Genomic DNA, 22,378 nt, shown 5'->3' with positions numbered 1-22,378 from the left:
GTATATTTCATTATATTTAACCCAACGGGACTCAAAATCAGTTCGCTATATCCGTAAATTCGTTATATCAGAGTTCATTATAACCGTAAAATTTTACAAAGATTTGTTAAGAATTTTGCCGGGGACCCAGAAAAACTTCGCTATATCCGTGAATTCGCTATATCCATGTTTTACTGTATTTCTATTTCTTGTGTATGGCCCATTATTTGAATCATGATGCAACAACTATGAAATAAACTAAGTTACACAATGCCAGGGAAAGACCACTTAAAATGAAACAGAAGCGATCGATGGCCATACCGATGTCCTTCCACGTCAATGCGTACGTGGTGTTGATCCCAGTAACATCTTCAGCAGATAATTTTTCAACGTCTCTAACTTTCCTTCTGTAACTTTGGCGGAACATTACTCTGTAAAACAGCTGTGAAAGCTTAGAAACATCAACCTCCTCGCGATGATAAAAGCGCAATCCCATTATAACTCCCACCACGTTGAATATACCTATAATAAAGTCAACCAAAAGTTTGTAGCTAAGGTAGGCCACGCTTGGCTGTGAATCCTCTGGCAATTTGTCTTGTACGAGCGTCAGATAGACAGCAACAGCCAACAAGACGGTGACAGCAAATCCAACACGTTCACCAGACTCATGCGGCATCATAAAGACAAATAACTGGAGGAAGGAAAGAAAACAGATTGGAAGGATTAAACTAGATATATAGTAGGCAGATCGTCTTTTCATACTAACGGTTAGGCGAACCTCTTGAAATTGGATTGCGTTAATTGTGGTGTAAATTTGGGTTTCTGTGACATCCCACAGTCCATTTGGGCTGTATATCAACATGTTTGCGATATTACGTGATATATTAAAAAATATTTCTGATGGTCGGAATAAGGTCACGTAGAACGGTACCGTACAGGTCTGAGAATCAAAAGGGTAGTTTGACAAATCGAACTGACATGTACTTTCGTAAAGGTTTGGAATTGACCACGATACAGCTCCATTACTTTCTACTCTTACTGTCAATTCCTCGTGTCCAGTATATTTTACTTCACCAAAAGCATGCATGTTAAGAAGAAATGGCACCCATATCTTTTTTGTGGGACAAGAATTGATTCTAAATTCCCACCGTAGTCTTGCGGATTCCAAGTCAAACGATCATCAAACCAATAGACATTCAAAGCCCCCGTAATTGAGAATTTTCCAAGGGATTCGTCCACCTCTTTAATACCTTTGAAGATGAAGTTGGTATCAATTTGTAATGGGATGTCCCTATTAATCCCTGGTCGGATGTTTCTGTCGTATGTAGAGTTGAATAAGGTGGATTGCAGATCCAGTTCATCGTAAAGATTGTAAGTTTGACGGACTTGGATGAGAAAAAAGAGGAACACGATGATGTCTAACAAAATTCCTACTCTCTTTTGTCCGATATCCATCAATAATGGTGAAATTCACAAAAGTTGCATAGGGTAACATTTATATTTCCATTCATAAGAATAGTGTGTTTTTGTTATTTGATGATGATAATGAATTACCTAGTCCATGGCTCTCAATACTGTTGAAGATGCTTTTGCTGGTAATGTCACTTAATGATATTTAAATTTCTATCTGACCTTATAAAGTAATGTTAGCTCCAATACAATCTATATTCTGATATTTATTCTGCAAAACAACACTTTGTCTTTCCAGAAGTATTCATTTGTAATCGATGTTTTTCATTAGGTTGACGAAAATGACCGACTTCCTATTCTGCAATTTCAATCAAAAGTAATGGCTTGATTCTAACTTACAATACGAATTAAGTGCTGGGGAGTACTTTATTGTGATAAGCTTTATCGCCTAGTTTATTTTATGAAAGGATGGAAAGAATTACTATTGCTAAAAGTTAAAAAAGATTTTTGTTCCCTGTATTGATTTAAGCGATTTCACAGACGGTCTCCAACGATGGTTTTCAGTAAATTATAAATGTATATTTAGCAAGATAATCTTAGTTCAGTTATAAAAAAAATAATCGGATATGAAATCAAACATTTTTATTCGTTTTATTTTTCAGTTAAACGCAATCGTTCTCTTTTTAAAATGACATGGAAATAGCTGTGATGTTGATATAATGAAAGGAGTACCAGTATATGGCGGGTGTGACCGGTCGACAGGGAATGTTTACTCTTCCGAGGCACCTGATCCGGTCTCTGATGGTCTTAGAGATCCGTGTTTGCTTTGCTCCCAATTTGAATTGTTATAATAGACTTTTGAGTTTGATTGCCTCGTAATATAAATATAGGGAATCACTGTGTAGTTTGTTTGGGTATCCCAAATTTTGTTTCTTTCTAAAGAAATCTCATGGGTCATGGTTGTCCGATCCTATAGTTCTTAAAAACAGTGGTAAAATAATTGAAAAGTCTCACCAAAATGTCTCTGAATTCACCAAATTACGTAAATTTGGAAATTTTAATGTTAATTTTTTCATTATTGTAAATAATATGAAAAATTATTACATTTCAAATATTTTTAATAAAGCTCCATTTACGCACTTCTGATTTGGAAGTTGATCAAAAATTATATTTTAGGATAAAAATTATTTCAAAGATAAAAAAAATCTTCCCGATATCAACAGGGCATGTACTTCAGTTAAGGGAAATAACTATCCATCAACTCGATCAACAATTTATAGACACCTTCAGCAACCTAAGGTGTCAGCAAGTCATCGACTTCCCAACGCTTGGTAACAACATCCTTGACAAATGCACCATCCTTCTCAGAGAAACAAGACTTCTTACAGGAATAAATGATTATGATATTGTATTAAAAAAAAAAATAAACGCTGTGTTTATTGTGCCCCTCCGACATCACTCAGCAAGAAGACTCATGCATCTTTGGTCTAAAGCAGAAGCCAAAGCATCATTATTTGGAAGACAATCTGGCAAAATTTCGGTAACATTGCTTCCACTAGTCTCCAACAGATGTGATATGGAATGCACCCATTCCGTTAACTCATGTGCCATCAAATATCATTTCTAGCTTTTTCAATCAGCCATGGTGAGGTCAAAACATCCGGAGACTTAGTATTTTAATGAAACGACAAGCACATAGAAAATTCTCCGTAACAAAATCCCAAAATAACTGGAGGAAGTATAGTGAGGCTCACTAACAAATAGTATACGAAGTCGAATCTCAAAATTATCAACAATGTGTTTGGAGAAGAGAGCTCAAAAAACAAAAAAGCTAAACTCGTACATCAAAAGAAAGCGATGAGACAGTTTATGTGTGTCTAGATCCTTTGCAGAACGAGGTTTTACTTCATTCCAGCCCAAACGATCACACAGATATCTTGAACCAACAGTTTTCATGTGTCTTCCAAACAGAGTCGGTACGTTACCTTGGTCAATCAACCTACCAAGCGATTAATATAAAGCATCAATCACAGAATAGGGTGTACTCAACTAACCTCAACACTCACAAGGCAAGTGAACCGGGAAACATATCAACCAGATTCTTGATGACAGATTCATCGTCAGTATCTCCCATACTTACCATCATATTCCAACCATAAGAATACCAATGGAAAATTCCAGATTCATGATGGGAAAACAGCGTACCTCACGTCATTATCCCAGAAAGGAGATTTTATAAGACACATTTTCCCTTGCTGGGATACTGTAAGGCCCTCGAGTAAAGAGTTGATAGCCATGCAGGTCATTACTTCACATATGGTAATTTAATGGAATAACTGGCTTTAAAATAATCAAATACGTGTCTCTATGCATTTTATGGTGATGTGTATAAATTACCAATACTTTTCAGGGTTTAAGCTAGCACGACATCCAGTCAGTTTTCCATTTTTTCTTGTAGTTGGTCTACTAGGTCTCACTGAAGAGTGGTCGTGACTCCTCCACGGTTCAGCAGGCAATCGTCTGCAAAAGGCCTTGTTGTGGATTTGTCACAACATGGAAGTTATTGGTAGGCCATTGGTGTAGAGCAGAAACAGCAGGGGAGCAAGTACATGCTCTGGGATATTCCAGTTGTTACAGTTAGCCTCTCTCCATCAATCAGATCCAGACTACTAGCTTGCTTCTATTCAAGAAAGTTTTGGGTCTAGTTCAATGTCTGTCCTATCACACCGTAGTCCATGCAGTTTGATGGTTAACCCTTGCACCCTCCACCTGATGGCACTGGTCAAGATTTCTTGTCCGATTACGGATTGTTGTGATCGGTTGACTTTCACATGTTTGTCTCTCTCGAAAGCCACGCTTCTGGTCAGAAAGGATGCGATTACTCTCGAGATGATGACTACATGTAGGTGTGAGAAAATGTATATAAATGTATGTAAAATCGGATATCTCGGTTGGTAGAGCACTTGACTAGTGATGCAGGGATCCTGGGCTCGACTACCGATCCAGCCAGACATTTTCTTCTATTCCTGTTTAGTATATGATTCGGTATGATTGAGCACTTGCAGGTGAAAGTCTTACCAGGGTCAAAAATAACTTGGGTAAATACAAATTAAGATGGGTCCTATTCTTCTTCTTCCGTTAACACTGGTAATGTGCCTTGCACCAATATTGAGCTTTATTGCACATGAATTAGGAGTTTGGATCTGGAGGAATGTAAGAGGTTAATTGATCCGTGGTTATTGGCTTGGATACCTCTATTGGCAGAGCTCAAACCTGATTGTCGTTGCAGGCCTAGGAGTCCTTGGATTGATTCCCGGTCTAATCTTTTATATCATGTATTATACGAACATCAAATCAATTATTTCTCCGTCGCCCGCGTGGTGCAGTGGTCCTTAAGAGCGTCTGCTCTAGAGTCGCGAAGTAAGGATTTGATCCTTGTAACATCGGGGATTCGAATCCCAATGTGGGACGTATATAAAGACCTGTCCTTCGGATGAGGCCGTATAAACCGAGGTCCCGTGTCGCAGTAGGTGCTACCCTCCCTGCTCAATGGCCCTAAGTGCCGAGTATAGGACAAATATGTGCAGCTCTCCACCGCCAAGTGGTGGCGTTTCCATATGAGTGAAAAAAAATTCTCGAGAGGGACGTTAAACAACATACAATCAATCAATTATTTTACCTATCAGTTGCATTGCTGATCAAATAAATTAATTCAGAATTGAAGAGTACAATAATTAATCGGAGATCTTTAATCAGAAGTGGAATATTTGCACTCCAGGGCAGATTTTCTAAATTGCGCCACTGCAAGTTTTTGGCACAAAGTCTGGTTCTCTGTTCCTCTTATGCTTCGTCCATGGGAACTAGACTACTGTTTACCAAACTGTCACTTCCGGTTGGAATCGATTTCCAATGCAGCGAATGCTGAATACAAACGAAATAGAGCCTTTCATCTCAGAAGCTAGTGAGACATCAAAGGGTAAGTTCTCTGCAATTTCATTGTGCATTTGTTTTTTATGTAAACTCAAATGGCATAAAAAGAAATGATAAATAACTATCATTGATTTAAAACTGTCTGACAGATGAGAGAGCATGTTCAAGCGTCGAACACTGTCGAATGGGCTACAAAAACGGTTCGTTTTATTAAAACAAGGGCTCATCATTGATTTTATTCACAGATTGAAAATTAATATCTAAGCACTGAGAGGCAAAAGCGGATTGAAAATTATATTCTTGGTTTAAAAATTAACAGATCAATGAGTAAAAAGAAAGGAAAAATTGATTCAGACACGAAAATGACAAATTTTAAAAATATATCATTACTTTCTTTAATCTGAGTTTCCTCTAACTCAGAAGGAATCTCAGCTAGATTATACTTTCTTTAACTCCAGAGTCATCATGAGATACTGGATCCCGTTTTACAAAAGAACTTACGACTAAGACCAAAAATTTCAGATTATAGTAAAATTTTGCAAAATTAATTGTTCTGTTTGAAATTGTCTGTGTAAAAATATCTTACCAAATTCTATTTAAAAAGTTTAAAATAATTTTTGATATAATGTTAATTAAAAACTTATATGAATAATTAAACTTGGTCTTAAGTCGTAAGTCCTTTTGTAAAACGGGCTCCTGATACTTAAGAACACTGTAACAAATTCACAAGACATGGATGAATTAATCCATGATTTTTATCCATCTCTTTTCTCTTCGGAGAAGTTGTCAGGATTTCACCTCCATCAATTATATACAAATTTAAAAAAAGGGGGGGGGGTTGGATCTGATCCAAAATTTTTAAATGTATATGCTAATTCAAGTAAAAATGACCCCCTTAGAAAATGCAGACAAGTAGGAAAAGTCAAGTATGAAGCTTTAGAAGAAGTGTGTCCCCCCCCCCCCCCCCATTGCCTGTCAATGGATCTATGGTCAATGGAGGAGTGAAGGATTGCAAAAGTATGTTCATTTCTCTAAAGAAAGTAAGCTTTGTTTCATAAGTGAATAAGAATGACTCAGATATGAAATATAGGATTAGGAATAAATGAATTAATGATTCAAAAATATACTTCTAATAATAAGATCTCTTTTTAAAAGTTTTGAATTGATCATATCAAAGAATTTGTATTAAGTATTCTTTTTCATGCATTTGAGGTTTACCTTAATTGATATAAGGCAAGTGTTAACAAACCCCTGTACAGAGAACATTTACTGAAACTCGCTACAAATCTTTATTTGTAAGGATTTTTATAAAGTTTAGGAATCCATTGTAGGTATAGACTCTTACTGATTCAGAAATTTTTGAATATTGAAAATAATCAAAACTGACATAAGATTTAAAAGAATTTTCTCTTTAGAAAGGGAGCTATAGGGTTATATATTGGAACACCACTTGCAGAATAAAATCTTAATTCCACTCATTAAATATATGATTGAACTGATCAGCCTTACAAAAAAAGTTGTTACGTGATTTGTCACAAAGCACTTTGCAGTAAGTGTGAATTAGCAATAGATGTGTAATGTGAGCATCTTGTATGATTCATTTAACCGATCATGGTCTACATTTACAGCTGAAGTATTGGATAAATGGCTGATTTTTCTGAGCTCCTTTATATGAAGCTCATGATCCAAATTAAGATGATACACTATGTAAGAAATCAATATTGACCATTTATTTCTAAAGGGGAAAAGTTTGGTTTATTTAAATACCAGTAAACTCTTCTTAAAACCAAAACAGTTCTATAGTTTGTCTTTTAAAGTAAAGATACATAAGTTCACCGACAAAACTGATAAATTCTTTTATTTCATGTATATATTGACTTTGAAAATGTTTGGCTTTTGTTCAATACTTTAAAGGGAGCTCTTTCCTTATTTTCATAAAAATAAACTTTATAAATGTGAGAATATTTTATGGGCATTGGAAGCAACATTTAAAAAAAAGGGCTGATATACATGATATATGTAATGGATTTTAACACTCCATCTTCACAGTTTTGTCAATCCTGGCTTTTGCTCTGTCCATTAAACATGAAGGATAATGGCTCATTAAATTCTCTCTTATTTAGAGTGGTCTGATACTGTATACATTGAACTGACCATCCATGGCTGTTATCTTTACATTATATCAAGTAATTACTCTGAGAAATTTAAGGTACATTAGATTTTTCACATATAGAGTGCAGGAGAACCATTTTGTTCATAAGAAGCAGGGATAATGTTTTTCCATGACTCCAATACTTTACATATAATGTAGGAGTTGTTGGTGTTATTTACATGACAGCTCTCGATCTCCATTACATGATGGAGAGTCTTTGTGATACATGTATATATATTGTGTAGTTATGGATTCATTGAACATCACACACATGTTACAGAGGAGGTGAAGCAGACACCATTGATCTGTAGTTTTACTGATTTAATGGCGTAATATGTTGTGACAGAGAGTTTACTAGAGCTTCATTATTTAGGGGTGAGTTGTTTTGAAACTTTTAAGTCTTATTCTTTTTTGTTGTTGTTGTTTTTTTTAAATTTAATCATGTTTTAATAATATTCAGATTGAGTTCAAATTTTATTCTTCAAAAACCTGAAAGACCTTTCAATGCTTCCATTGAAACATTGCATTTGTTTTTGTGATGTAAGGTCTATATTTGAAATTGCTGCATTTGTTTTAGCAAGGTACCCGGTAATATATGATGTGGAAGAGTTTAAAATTGTAGAAGGAGTTTTTTTAAAAAAAAAAACAAAGTAGATAGGGCAAGTCATGGTGTAAATATCCTGAGGGGGAGATTGTTTCAGGCTGGGTTGTGCTGTTGTAGGTGTGAGCTGTCTTAAGGATCACCTGTCTTGCATTCAGGTGCAAGGCACTGCAAGCTGACTTTCCTCTAGTATCTGCTTTTAATACTGAGTATGCATTATGTTAGTATCAGTCTCTGGTGGGGGGGGGGAGATAAATTAAAGAAAAACCTATCAAAATCACACTGTGGTGTAAAATATGCAACCCTTTCTCACAGATAATTATTCCAGGAGAAAAGAAGGATAATCCTAGAAAAATCTCCTTCCCTTCTGAAGGCATTGTTTTTGTAATACAATGTCCATCCATTTTTTTTTACATTGAAATAATCTCCTTTCTCTTCCTGTTCTTTAACCTTTTTATTAGGAGTATAATGGTAACCATGGTGGCTTTCTAGCCCACACAGTATAAATTCAGTGAAGATATGCACATGAAATATTACTGTGGACTGATTTGTCAGTGATTATGGAATGTATTTCTTTATTGGGTGTAATTGAAAATCCATTGCAGTGATCACTATCGTGTAGCTAATGGTGACCACGTTATCGCTATGGATTTTCTGACATTTTCAGGTTGTGTGTTTTCCGGAGTGGAGACCTTAGTATATCTCCTATTGATTGTTCATACGGAGGTTTTTCTGTCTTAAGATGCTACATGGTCAAGGAACAGATGAAAAATTCTCAGATACAATAAGGAAAAATGGATACTGGACTGCTATTTTATTATTTAATGCAAAAAAATTATTTTTCAATAATACAAGACAAAATAGCAATTTAAGACCACAACACAGAAATGAAAATAAGAGGGAATTTGTATGATTGCTTTACAAATCTTTACAAATAATTTGTTATGCAGAGTCTGAGTTCATTAAGTGTATAGGTATATACGTATATCAAAGGAAATGCTTAGAGGGCAAGGCAGGCTGGCTTGGTTATGCTGTAAACTGATTGATTTCCTCAGATTTTTACATCTCATTGAATATATATTTACCTGTAGGACACTTAAGCTCAGCATCATTATTTTCTTTTCGATTCTTTGTTGCATGCAGAACATTTGCAATGTGCATACAAGCATATCTCACACATAGATCATAAAGATTGTAAATAAAGTCAATTATATATATCTATCCTTTTCGTAGCACTGCATCCGATTAGGCAGGATCTGAGGCGAACCAAAAAGAAAAGTGCAAATAATTGAAACTTTGTGTTTATTATTGTCACTCTCTATATATCATGTTGTATTATTTAACTGGTATAGGATTCGGTGAACTGCATTGCTGAATCAATACTAGGTACAGTCTCTCTCTCATTGTGAAGGGTATCAGAGCCTTGCTCTCATTATTTTTACATGCAGAGAGGTTTTAAAAGATGGATTCTGTAATATAATTCTGTTGAAATTACAGTACCTGGATTAGATGATTGGAGATTTGTATAAGGTATTTCTAGCCGTTCTTACATGTTAAAAGAGAATTGATCAGCTGTAAGCCATGCATGAGTCAGTTTGTGATTGTTCTTTAATTTGTGCATGTTAATGTTGTAAATTCGCCAGGAGGATTGTAACTTAATATGTGATATAGTTTAGTCATTTTTAAAAATGAGTGAATTTTGTTGGCCCGCACCTACTGTGATTCAGGACCTTGGTTTATACAGTCTCATATGAAGGACTCAAATACTGGAGAGCAAAATGTCTGACCCTATCGCATGCAAGCAGCATCATTACTTTAAAAAATATTTATGGCAAGCATAGTGGACCAAAAATGCTTTGCTAGAAAATGAAGATAGTTGAGGAGTGGTTGGTACAGTGTAAACTGACTAACATTACACCTGTGTAATCCATTTCATTATCAATTCTGACCCTTACTTAAACTCTCATTTTTTTTTTACTATAAATTGTTTCTTCTTTACACAGCACTTATCTATTCTGACACAAAATTTTTCTCCCAGTGCATGTGGGATTAGACCATGGAAAAAACAATTTTATAAAAATTTTGGATGTATTGTAACCACCATTGTCCATTGGCCTTTACCTTTAAGTTTTGTGTAATTGAGTCACAACTTTTAATTAGCTCTTATTATGGTGGAACATCCTTGATTGATTTTCTCTTGAATGGTCATTTGTTTATTTTATGAACAAGAATCCAGAAAATAAGGGGGAAAAGGGAGATTTAAATATATATAGGCACTGAGTCCACTGATTCATATGACCACTGACTGATTAAGGCTATAGTGTAACCAGTACTGAATGGTCTTGATGAATTATAACCATGGTACTGTATTGATCACTAGCAGGGAATGATGTGTGTGATGTTGTGGCATTAATTAAGGTTGTACATTCAGTGTGACAATATTTTTGCTGTAATTAGGGATCTGCAGGCATCATAATAGGCTGTGCATTGTCAAGGCTAGTGACGATAGCTGAGGGAAAATGTGGCACCATCCACAGATTGTCAAAGCCTATTGCAGCGTTATTTCTAAGTACATGTATAACCATTTTGTGAGTGGATCATAATTTTACAAGATTACTTAAACTGTCCGGCAGAACCTCAGCTTATTATGACCACAGTCAGGAATGCTGGAACTTACCAGTAATAACATGGCAGCTAGTACACCCTGCTCCTTAGTTTGGAAATACTTTTGGTAAAGAGTTATTGATAGGAGAGAGTAAGCATTTACTCTTCTTTGTAATACTTGGACATAGGCCAGGTCATAGATTGAGAAAAAACTTAAGAAATTGCAGGTATAATCTTTTTTTTTAAATTTAAATGTTGCTTTTAATCAGTTAATGTAAATGTTCTCAGCATTGTTCAAATGAAAGCGGCATGCAGATTTATTCTATTAAACCAATAATTTGAGATTTAAAGTCTTATTATGCTGCTTCATCTTCAGTTTGATCCTTCAGTTAAATACACTGCACATAATAGCTACCTACATGGAGGCTGAAATTTATTTCCCACGAAAATGAATGAAAACTTAATCCAGTTAAAGTCCATATCTTCAGCTGTTATAACTAATAGATAAAGTCAACATTTTAATATTTATAGGCCTGATTTCTTTAAAAACCTGACCACTCTTACGAAAGTCTAATAAATGTTATTTAAGGAATGAAGTTTATTTCAACTTTTGTTATACGATATAACATAACTTGGGGCAGTTTACGGCGAAGCGGTTTATAAAAAAGCACTCTTATATCGTATAACATAAATTGAAATAAGCTTCATTCCTTATAATTTAATTTCAATGTAGACAACGATACAATTTTTCCATTTTTTCCTTCGGAAAAAGGCTTCAAATATAGCATATTTTAAAAGTTAACGTCCAGCACTTAATACGTTTTTGACGTAACTCATTGTGACGTAGGCAAGTTATGTTATACAAAATGGATAAAACCGTTTAACCAATCAAATGACGTGTTACAACTGAAATTAAATTATTTTGTAATAACAGCACTTTGGGACTGCTTCACAATTATTTGTAGAACTAACATTTTCTTACAGGAGTCAGGTGGATTTAAATTTCTTAAACCAGAAATGAGTCATTATCTACATTGGAAGTTTTTAACAGGTAAATGTGGTTAAAAAAAGGACCAATATATTTATAGCATACCTGCTGTGATCTCGGGAAGTTAGGCTTCCGTTTTTCAGTCTGGAGATAAAAGAAAGAAAGGGGTAGGTTAATAGGTCTCATTTACAGTATATACAACACAAGTCTTCTTTTGAAGATAATGAAAATGAAAAAGAAAGTGCCAGTCATGTAAGTGGTACATGAACATTGTAAATGTATTAGGAACATTATATGAGTTGATTTACAGTTACCGATATTGAGTAAGATTTTCAGTTTTATAGGCTTTTGTATCAGCGATAGATTGGATAACTCAGTAACTCTGTTGAAACTATATACAGATGTGAATCAGTAATAAATATTTATTGGAGATCATGATAGATGTCAACAAGTCCTGATGTGTAGCTGTATCTGTCATTAGTGAAGAGTTGACACTAAAAATTGGCTTCTGAGTCTTTTTACCAGTGTTTCTGTAATCAATCGCTCAGGATTTACATATGTATGACGGCATATTTCAGACTAATTACACTCATGCTTATTATGACCGCGGTTGACAGAGGAGATGTTTACTTCTCCAAGTCCCCTGATTCCACCAGAGTGTCCGGTTTTTGTCCTGTTCCTGATTCGTTTTGTTTACTTACCATGCTTATTCATTATAGATCGATTACTGTTCATTACACACTGTTAGTAATTAAATAGTTTTGATATTTTGTGGGGTTTTTTTAATTGAGGGAGGGGGATTCAGTTGCATTCTATTGATTGGAATCATTTTTCTAAATGGCTGCTTATGCATAATTTTAATAATGAAAATTTTTATGATTAATTGTCATGCTTGTCTACAATGTTCTCATAATCTTATGACATTTTCATTTGTATGGGTTAATGTTGAAGCTCTATTAACAGAATGCGTGCATGTATCTCTGTTTCTATGCCAGTCACTAGAACTCAGATTTTCCCCAGTAATCAAAATCTTCACGCATTGTCCTCAGTAATTGAGAGCTGTAGAAATATTGGAGGCAACGTCAGGAGAAATTATCGTATGGGGAAATGTCAACGGAAAGCTGATAGCATAGAGAGAGAGGACAGGATCGTTACAGTATTCTGAGAGGATTTGTTCTGTGATCGTCAGGGAATTTCTAATTAGTCGTAAATGTGGTGATAAAGTGGAGATGTTTAGCTGAAGAGAACTTTTGTTTTCTTCAGTGATTCTGTAATGAGAAAATGATGAGTGTATTATATGTTAGAAAAAAGCAAGTTACTATGTATCTTCATTCAATTCGCAAATTATTGTTTCTTGAAAAACATAGTTGTTGGAATCAGAAAAATAGAAAAGTGCTTTGTTGACGCACTATGATACATGTACATGTGAATTTGTTTCCAGACTTTAGACTTCCATTTTGTAGACTTCTGTGATTGTCTGTCTGTCTGTAGTAAATCATCCACTTCAGATTGAAGGGATAATGAAATATTAAGTAGGTATTTGGTATTTAAGTAAAATATACCGGTACAATGAAATAGAAAGTGGTTAAGCAAGATAGGTGTCAACTTAATGCATTGATCCTATTGCAGTACAATGCATCATATATGACACAAGATCTGTGCATTTTTATAAAGTAAAAAAAGGCAATATATATGGTCATGTGTGCACAGCTTGCGTGATTTATGAAACAGTACACACAATCAAATACGATCACTCAATGCTTTAAGAGATCTGTACAATTTTTGATCACTGGCAAAATGAAAAAAGTGTTTCTTGCATATTTTAACAGAAATTTAAAATTTGTAAAAAAAAATTTTGAAGATAGTCTCAGCATGAGTTGAAGATGCAGTGGAGCAAGGAGGTCAAAGGTCAACAATGTCGGGTTCCTCAGACAATGAGAACACATCACTGATGGCAGACCAGGCCAAGGGGAAGAAGAAGCAGCCGGACTGGAGCCGGTTTGGTCTGAGCCGGGAACCAGTCAAAGGAGAATCAGGTGTGCACCGGTCACCTTCAGAAATCCAAGATGGCAGCTACCAGTCACTGGAGGAAGGCAAACATAACGAACTCTTCAGAGAGGATCAGGTAGAGATGCTACTCATTCACAAAGTTCTCAGTATGGATGAGGCTCGTTGGGCTGATTAATATCTATTGTTGATGTGAGATGTGGATAATTTTAGTATCAATATTTAGAATCTACAATATAAAAACATCATAGGTTCTCTTTACATTTCAATACTTTTTTGCCTGAATTAAACTTGAACATCTAAACATCTGTGAAAAGATCCTTATTGAACAAAGAAACATGAGCAAAAGAGATATTATAATATAATTTATATGTAACTTTTAGCTATCCTCCCAGAAGCCGTGGTATAAGGCCAACTTCTTTATTTCGGAGCCTGTTCTGTTTGGGACGTGGGACGGAGTGTTCACTTCTTGTCTCATCAACATCCTAGGTGTTGTCATCTTCCTCAGGATGGGATGGATTGTCGTAAGGCTCGCTTAAATATTACTCGTAAAAAAAATTAAAGCGATTACATACAACACTCTCCATGAAATAAGAGGCAAAAAAATGGAATTAAGATTAAAAATAATTTTTTATTATATTTTCTGTTTAAATTTCATTAATTGATGGTGAGAACTGGTGTATTGTCTGATTTAAGTTTCCTCAGTTGAATGTAAGACCTGTTTTATTGCAGGGGAATGCTGGTATCCTACTGACGATACTGATGATATTTGTGACTGTGTTCATAGTACTGATCGTGGCCCTGAGTGCTATAGGGGTCTGTGAGCGATGTAAGATGGAGGGAGGGGGGGTTTATTTCCTCGTGTCTCATGTCCTGGGAGGAAGAATCGGGGGCTGTATAGGAATTCTCTACTGCTTTGCACAAGTAAGAGTCTAATATGTAAAACATAGTATACTTTTGTACTTATTTTAGCATTTGAAAAAGTGTACACATTTTAGATCAAACAAAATCCCTTTTGTTTTTTTGCAATGTTCATTCACTCAGAAAAACCCCAAGAGACAACAAGTGATGAATTTTGTTAAACTAAAATGCAATCTGTTTAATTCTTCCAATGCAGTTAGTGCCAGCTAGAAAAATAATGAAATTTTCTGTACAGAATTGAGAACCATCAAAAAAGAATTAGAATTTATTACATGTTGAAATTTAAGTACTGTATACAGGGTTATTTTCGCCCCATCTTATTTTCGCCCTTTCACACTTGCAAACAATTTTGCCCCATTTTAAATTCGCCCATTCATACTTTTGTTTAAGAAGTTATACTGTATTCTTTGAATTCACCCCCATTTAAATTCGCACAAATGCGGGTAGGGTGAAAGGGGCGAAAATTTCCCTGTATACAGTAGTTTTTTTAATTCAATAAAATGCTTTTTTAGTCTGTCAGTTGTTCACTGTCTGTTATGGGGTTTGGGGAATCCATCATGCGACTAATGGGAGAGGAGGATCCATGGATTGCCAGGGGTGTAGCTATAGCCTTAGTGCTGCTTCTGCTGGGTAATTATTGTATATTTCAAACTTTTTTGTCACCAGATTCACTAGGTGACTAATGCTATCTGTCTTTGTCTGTCATCATGTGATGTGTGTCAGTCACAAGCATTTTTAAATTAATATTGATAGGCTTTTTCTCGAAGACCACTGAAACACTTTCTACCAATTTCAGCTTGCATCTTGGGGAAAAAAGTTTATGGCTCCTCAGGTCATAGGGGTAAAGCTAAAAACCATTGAATTAATGCAATCTTTGAAATTCTCCATCTTTATTCCTGAACATCAAGCAGTCACACTGTAGACATGATTGTTTTATGCATTGATCCCTTTGCCAAAATAGTGAAATTCATAACCCCAGGGTCAGTAGTTCTGGAGTTAGGATAAGGATTTATAGATCATATATAGTGAAAATGTATAACTTTTTAAAAAAACATCTCTACTGTTGTATGTATATTGAGCAATGCAATGCAGTTTACAAGACTTCCAATCTCAAACTAGAGGTACTGTGAGCGATGAGCTCACTAAATGATACCCCCCGCCTCCCATATGGTTATAACTGGTGAAAAAGTCCATGTTTTCCTGTGGCCGGGAAACCCAAAATATGTGTCGTATCAAAAAGTAAAATAGGAGGTGCACAATAACATGTAATAAAGATTCTGTGAAAGTTTCATCAAATTTCATTCAGTGGTATGAGAGGAGTTGCGGATAAGGAAAAAGCGTAACAGACGGACGGACAGACGGACGTAATAACGGACGAAAATTCAAGCGGGGGGTATGCTGTAACGTCTGACATCATGTAGCCTATGACACTATGAAATTTATTTCACTTTTGAGATAGGATCCTGTCCCATTTATGAAATAAATTTCATATTCAACGACAAGACATTGAATATACCCTATATATACCCTGAAATTCTTCAATACACATGTAGTTCCTCTATTTTATATGCACATCTTCAATTTTTTTCAGGTATAAACATAGCTGGAGTGAAGTGGGTGATCCGACTACAGCTCATTCTGTTGTTTGCCTTGTTCTTTTCTGCCATGGATCTCATCGTGGGATCTTTTGTACACACGGATCCAGGTGAGTTGTGGATCTTTTGTACACATTGAACTAGGCCGTGAGTTATAAAAACCATCGTGGGATCTTATGTACACACAGATACATGTGAGTTATTGATCACATTGTCAGATCTTTTGATCACACAGATCAATGAGACTCATTTTCAACTTTTTCAGTAAATGGAACAAGGTTAGCAAGTAGCAATTATTTAACCTTTTCTTTCAATAAAAAAAAAAAAGTTATAAAAAATTTTCATGTGTTGTAAGTAATATGTATAGAAGGAGCCCAATTTTCATATCATATTGATATTTAAGTATCAAACATGGGGAAATAATCATGTGTCTGAATAGATTTTAACTTTTGCTTTGGATTACAGAGCATGGTGTGACAGGTTATATGGAGGTCAATCTACGTAATAATTCCAATCCCGATTTCCTGGAAGGCGAGAGCTTTTTCAGCATGATGGGATTGTTCTTTTCAACGGTAACGGGAATCTTAGCGGGAATCAACATGAGTGGGGATCTTAAAGACCCGTTTAACAACATTCCACAGGGAACCCTGGCTGCACTTGGTGTCTCGTGAGTAATTGATTAAGTTCACAGCAGTGCGTGGAATTTACTTGAGATATTTCCCCTGGGGTTAGAATTCTGAGTTTGTAATTTGTCTGGGGATGCTTAGATTTTTTTGTCTGTCTTTTCAGAACCCTTCTATATGTTTCATTCACCTTAGTCCTTGGTGCCACGTGTGTACGCTTCTACCTCATTGATGATGTCATGATAGCAGAAAAGGTAAGCTTTATATTACTGCAGGGTTTTAAAGGCAAAATTTAATTCATTCTGATAATTTGATTGTCCTTTTCCTTTGTTTTCCAGGCTGGATTCCAATACTGTAGATCACTAAATTTTTGCAACACCTTTTTTTTGTGAGATATTCATGAAATCTTTATAAGCAGACAAAATTTTCATGAATGACGGTTTTTGCTCTATATAATTTTAAGGATTACAAATATATGCAAGAATGAAAATTTCTAGAGCACATTCTCTTGCAAAATCATGCAAAAATAAGGTTCTCTGAAATAAAAAGTAATTTACAATATTTTATTGCTGTTATTTTGATTGTCTGTGTCATGTGCTTTACAGGTAACTAATTCTGGTCTCCCATACTGTAAAGCTGATATTTTAATTGTTTAATTATTGTTTTTTCCAGGTGTCTATAGCGGGGTTCCTATGGTTAGCTGGTCTATATATATCCTCTGTATCGTCGTGTATGGGAAGTCTTTATGGACCTCCCAGAATCCTCCAGTCCATAGCGAACGAGAACGTCATGCCAATAATTCGTTTATTAGGTCAAGGGGTCAGTATAAATTGAAAGACTTTAGGTTTAATTATGTTTTATTCCTATTTTCACTTGTAATGTAAAATAAGTTTCTGTCTGCAATGTGTTTAGAATAATAGGGTTGATTATTAAAGATGAGCTTCTGTTACAAGCGTAATGAAAATATTTTACACATGTACATGATTAATAGATTTTTATTAGCATAATTTTTTACCAGTGACCTTTTTGGGGTAAAAAAAAAACAAAGGTTCATGTACTTCTTTGAAGACATCTTTTTCAATAAGAGACAAGTTGAGTTTAATTTTTGCCATAATCAATCTTAAATGAGTTTCTTATCTTTTTTTCAGAGAGGACCTAACAAAGTTCCTATTTATGCTTTAATCCTTATAACTCTAGTCACACTTCTATTCATCTTTGTGGGGGACGTAAACTCCCTAGCCCCAATTGTCACTACTGCATTTATGATGACCTACGCAGCTATAGATTATGCCTACTTTGCACTTGCCATGTCTTACGATAAACATCAGGAAAATGAACTTAAATATGGACCCGTGAACAAAAAGAAGCTGTCTGCTGGGGACCTGGGAAATGGCGGTGTTAGTTATGGAACTTACACGGTCCCGAGACCTAAGGATTCATTTGAGAAGCTGGCCAGTGATTTAGACAGTCTGTTCCCAGAGAGAATGACACAGCGCGGGCAGCACCACCTTGTTAGACAGGGGAGTGGTCAGAGTGGAGCCACCACACCTGAGGCAGACTTTGACGCCACCAAGAGGCGGTTCTCCGCGGAGAACACCACTGACCAGGGGGACAAGTCTAATCTTCTACCTGAGAAAACACCACAAGGAACAGGTAACAAAGAGAAATATACACAATGTAGGGTCAAGTATATTGTTTATAAAGTATTCAGAATGATGTAATATTGGGATGATGGTACGTACAGAATTCATGGTAAAGTTCTTTATGAACCAAAAAAATCCACATCTTCTGTACAGAAGATAATATGTTTAAACTTTACTTTTATGATTATTCTTTATTTGAAATGGCGTTTGTGAAGTTCATTGAATATAATTTATGATAAATTAACTGTTAACAGAAAAAGAGAAGAAATCCTTGAGCGATGAAATCATCAAACAACCGACCTCCTGGTACTCTTTCCTATGTAACAGGTGGCTCTCACTGTTTGGGGTATGTGTATTATTACCAGTCTCTCCACGGTATGTACTCTTTCCTATGTAACAGGTGGCTCTCACTGTTTGGGGTATGTGTATTGCTACCAATCTCACCACAGTATTTAAAATGGTGAACAATTCAACTTTTATGTAAGGCTAATGAAACTTTAAGTTGACCTTGCTTAAATTATTTTTTAAGACCACTGATAAAATGATAAGTTTAATGATACATGTATTTGCTTCCAGACCTTAGTGTGTATCGTCATCATGTTCTCGGTACAGTGGGCCTATGCCTTGGGGGAGATGACAGTTGTACTAATCATATACATCTACATAGGACAGGCCAGCCCAGGCTACTTCCCAGGTAGGCTACCACTTCAATACACTACAAGTCAGCTCAAGCTGAGCCAAAGGTCAACCTGTTTAACTTGATGAAAGTTCTTTTTCTTTGGGTTATTGACTTGATTTCAATACAACTTTGAATTTTTTTTTCCCAAAAGGATTTCAAATAAACATAAGTTTTAGTATATAGTAAAATTAAACATGACCATTCTTGTTTTTGTTTCTCTGCAGGAATTGCCGATTTTAACATGTATGAGTGGATTAAAGGAGGCATTAAACGTTGTTGCAGGTAAATATATATTTTGTATTACTAATACTTTATTATCCCCTCACAATGAAATTTGAGTGGATACATGTATAGTACCTGTTAAGTTGCTTGTGTGTGTGTTAAAAACTTATTTTAAAATTTTCCACAGCTTTCGTCTTTTACACTTGTAAACTTTACTTTAGATTTTCTAATAGAATTATCAATAGTCAGCTTATGATTTCTCCATTAACAGAGGTGGGAAGGATGTACAAGAGGAGATAATCGTCGCGCCAGCCACGCCAGCAATGAACCTAATGGCTGCCCAGCTAACTGACGACAATGAGGACTTTGCCAGCAGAGGGCGCTATCATCAGTCCGAGATTGTCAGGGGAGAGAACTTTGATGATTACAACAGTGACTGAATGATTACAGTGTTCATCACACAAAATTATAAACATTCCATCTTCATTCTCCTCAAAACACCAGATAGATGTATATGTTTCTACCAATAGAAACTTAGAATGCAGTCTCTGAGTCTAAATCTGGTTTCTAAAACATTTTCACATGACTTGAACCTCTAAAGTATATGAAGTTTGGCATTTTCCTTTGTTTTAATCAGACTCTGTAAGAGTCATTAGCAGGTTTTCATCTTTCCCATTAATTGGGGTGGAGCTTTTGGTGCACCTCTTTTTATGCTTTATTGGAATTTGAGACATAATAGTTAGGATCACTGTTAAATACCATTATATTGACCTTGTTATTTATTACATGTATTACAAATGATATTTTATTTTAACAGTGATATAAGGAGAATGATGTTGATTTTTTGGGGGGATCTTTAGGTGGCTTAAATGATTGTAGATTATTTTGGGAATATACAAGGAAAATATATTATTTTAAAAACTTCCAGAGTTTTCCATCAATTTTATTTGTGCTTCCTTGTGTCTGAACATTTTTCTTTTCTTGCCAGATTTAGCTTGATATATATTAAATTTAAATTTGGATTTACATATATACATGTACTTCAGATTACAGTTTCCTGTATACAAATGAATTTTAATGTTTGTTTTGTTTGGGTTTTTTTAATTTTCTTTATTTTGATTTATAAAGTGCTATATTATTAATAATTTTTTTTTTGGAAGATGAAATTCACAAATTTATTTTTAAGGTCAACTTTGGACAAGCTATTAATTATTTGAAGATAAAGTCCCTATGATAATCCTTATCTTTCATCATTTCAATGGTATATGACATAGTCCCTTTATTCTGGAGAAGAAATCCAGTATATTTATTTTATTGTTGTGTTTACCGGTAATAGCTTTGTGATATTGTTTACAGGATGCTTGTTACAAATAAGTTCCCCTAAAAGTTTATATCGGATTAGCCATAATATTAGACTCTTATAACGTGTAGTTATTGATCTCTTTAATGAATCTCTAATGTATAGGTTGTATATTTATTTTGTAGGTTGTATATTTATTTTATTATTATTTTATTATGTTTCTGATATTCCTACAAAATACATTTATATCCTTGACAACTGTATACAGCTTTTATTTTGCAGCAGTTTTATTTTTTCTGTAAGACAAAGTGGGGGGGGGGGGGGGGTAAACAGAAAGAAAGCTGCCATTTTATTTCAAGATATATATTTATATAAAGTGGTATTTGATAAATCTATGTGTAGGAATTGATTTATTAAGTAAATAATTAATAGAAAAGCAGATACACAAACAGAACTTTTGGTTGTGATTTTTTTCTTTATAGTCTAATGATATCCACATGTTGATAAAGGGTTTATGAACATTTGCATTTACAACTTTATTTAAGATTGTGATTTTAAATTTAGAACTGAATTCTATGAATTGTTTGTACAATTATATCTTCATCCAGTCTGATTAAAATCAGATCCTTTGATCCACTCACATAGATCGCTACAGATCAAAGGATCTGATTTTAATCAGATTGGTCTTCATCGGTTGTACATGTATTACAGCTCAATCATCTTTTTATTAAGTCCATAACTAGCATTTAAATTTGCAATATTCTGTAGTGTAATTTATATTATAAAAATGGCAAGTGCAATTTTAAACCTGTCAAGTAATATCACCATTTTTTAAAAAACAAAGAGGAAGAATTTCTCAACTAAGCTGTAGATTTATGAATAATTTGTATTTTATACTAAAGGGTGGATTTGTACAATGCTTTATGGATGTTGTTCAGTGGATTCCTCAATGACCTACAGATCTTTATTATTGTGATGACGGAGTTAGATGTGGGAGTTACGGGAGAAATGTTGTAGTAAATGTGGTGTAATGTTCCAAAGCCAGAATGGTTTTATTATTTGTTTGTGTTAAACATTTTCATGTTAAATATAGTAAATAAAGAATTTGAATATTAAAATTTATTTTTTTAATTCTGTTTTGACTACTTGATATGACGTGCCTAAACAAAGAATGTTTAAAAACTTCAAGCATCTGCGATGAGTATAGTTGCTCAGAAAACTGCGACGAAAATTTGTTATGTATGGTACGGACAGACGCAAAGATAAACAGGAAGTTGACATAGGATTTAAACAAAAATGAATCCCACAAAATGACATGCCTCAACAAAGAATGTGCTAAAATTTAAAGCATCTGCAATAAGTAGTTGCTGAGAATCTGTTATGTATGGTACGGACTGACGCACGCATAATTAGGAAGTTGACATCGGATATGAACAAAATGAATTCCACCTTCTGGCATGCCTCAACAACCAAAAAAATTTTACGGACAGACACACAGACAGCTAAATACGGACAGACAATTTAATTTTTTAGACCGATTTTAAAAATTATTTTTAATGAATTATTCTCCCTCACAAAGCTGAAACTTTTCCCATAAGAACACACATACACACAGATAATATGGGTCTATACAAAGTTTTACTTTTTTATCTAAAACAGATTTTCTGGGCATTGACCTATTATCTGCACAGGCACCAAGGGGACCTAAAAGAACATTGGCTATG

General features: G+C 34.8%; 2 protein-coding genes across 6 annotated transcripts; one reads left to right on the top strand and one right to left on the bottom strand.

Annotated features, from left to right (window-relative positions):
* Positions 1 to 211: 211 nt before the first annotated feature.
* On the bottom strand, positions 212 to 1,066 carry LOC134242223 (neuronal acetylcholine receptor subunit beta-4-like). Its single transcript, XM_062724311.1, has one exon. The coding sequence runs from the start codon at positions 1,064 to 1,066 to the stop codon at positions 212 to 214; it is 855 nt and encodes a 284-aa protein (XP_062580295.1).
* Positions 1,067 to 5,270: 4,204 nt separating this feature from the next.
* LOC134242202 (solute carrier family 12 member 8-like) lies at positions 5,271 to 20,711 on the top strand. 5 transcript variants are annotated; one of them, XM_062724280.1, is made up of 14 exons: positions 5,271 to 5,365; positions 13,526 to 13,789; positions 14,055 to 14,195; positions 14,404 to 14,595; positions 15,105 to 15,222; positions 16,184 to 16,297; positions 16,653 to 16,854; positions 16,977 to 17,064; positions 17,483 to 17,629; positions 17,959 to 18,463; positions 18,708 to 18,799; positions 19,030 to 19,147; positions 19,357 to 19,414; positions 19,626 to 20,711. In XM_062724280.1, exons 2-14 carry the CDS (start codon positions 13,580 to 13,582, stop codon positions 19,792 to 19,794), a joined length of 2,154 nt encoding a protein of 717 aa, XP_062580264.1. In that variant the 5' UTR covers positions 5,271 to 5,365; positions 13,526 to 13,579; the 3' UTR covers positions 19,795 to 20,711. The 5 variants fall into 5 exon arrangements, with proteins under 5 accessions (XP_062580264.1, XP_062580265.1, XP_062580266.1 ...); XM_062724281.1 differs by having other exon boundaries at positions 5,307 to 5,365; positions 13,530 to 13,789; XM_062724282.1 differs by lacking the exon at positions 5,271 to 5,365 and adding an exon at positions 9,489 to 9,602.
* Positions 20,712 to 22,378: the final 1,667 nt, after the last annotated feature.

The sequence above is a fragment of the Saccostrea cucullata genome, unplaced genomic scaffold (assembly GCF_032062105.1).
Source record: "Saccostrea cucullata isolate Sc308-1 unplaced genomic scaffold, CSIRO_AGI_Scuc_v1 ctg489, whole genome shotgun sequence".
NCBI lineage: Eukaryota > Metazoa > Mollusca > Bivalvia > Ostreida > Ostreidae > Saccostrea > Saccostrea cuccullata.
The sequence above is the reverse complement of the archived record's forward strand: the minus strand, read 5'-3'. Positions and strand labels throughout refer to the sequence as shown.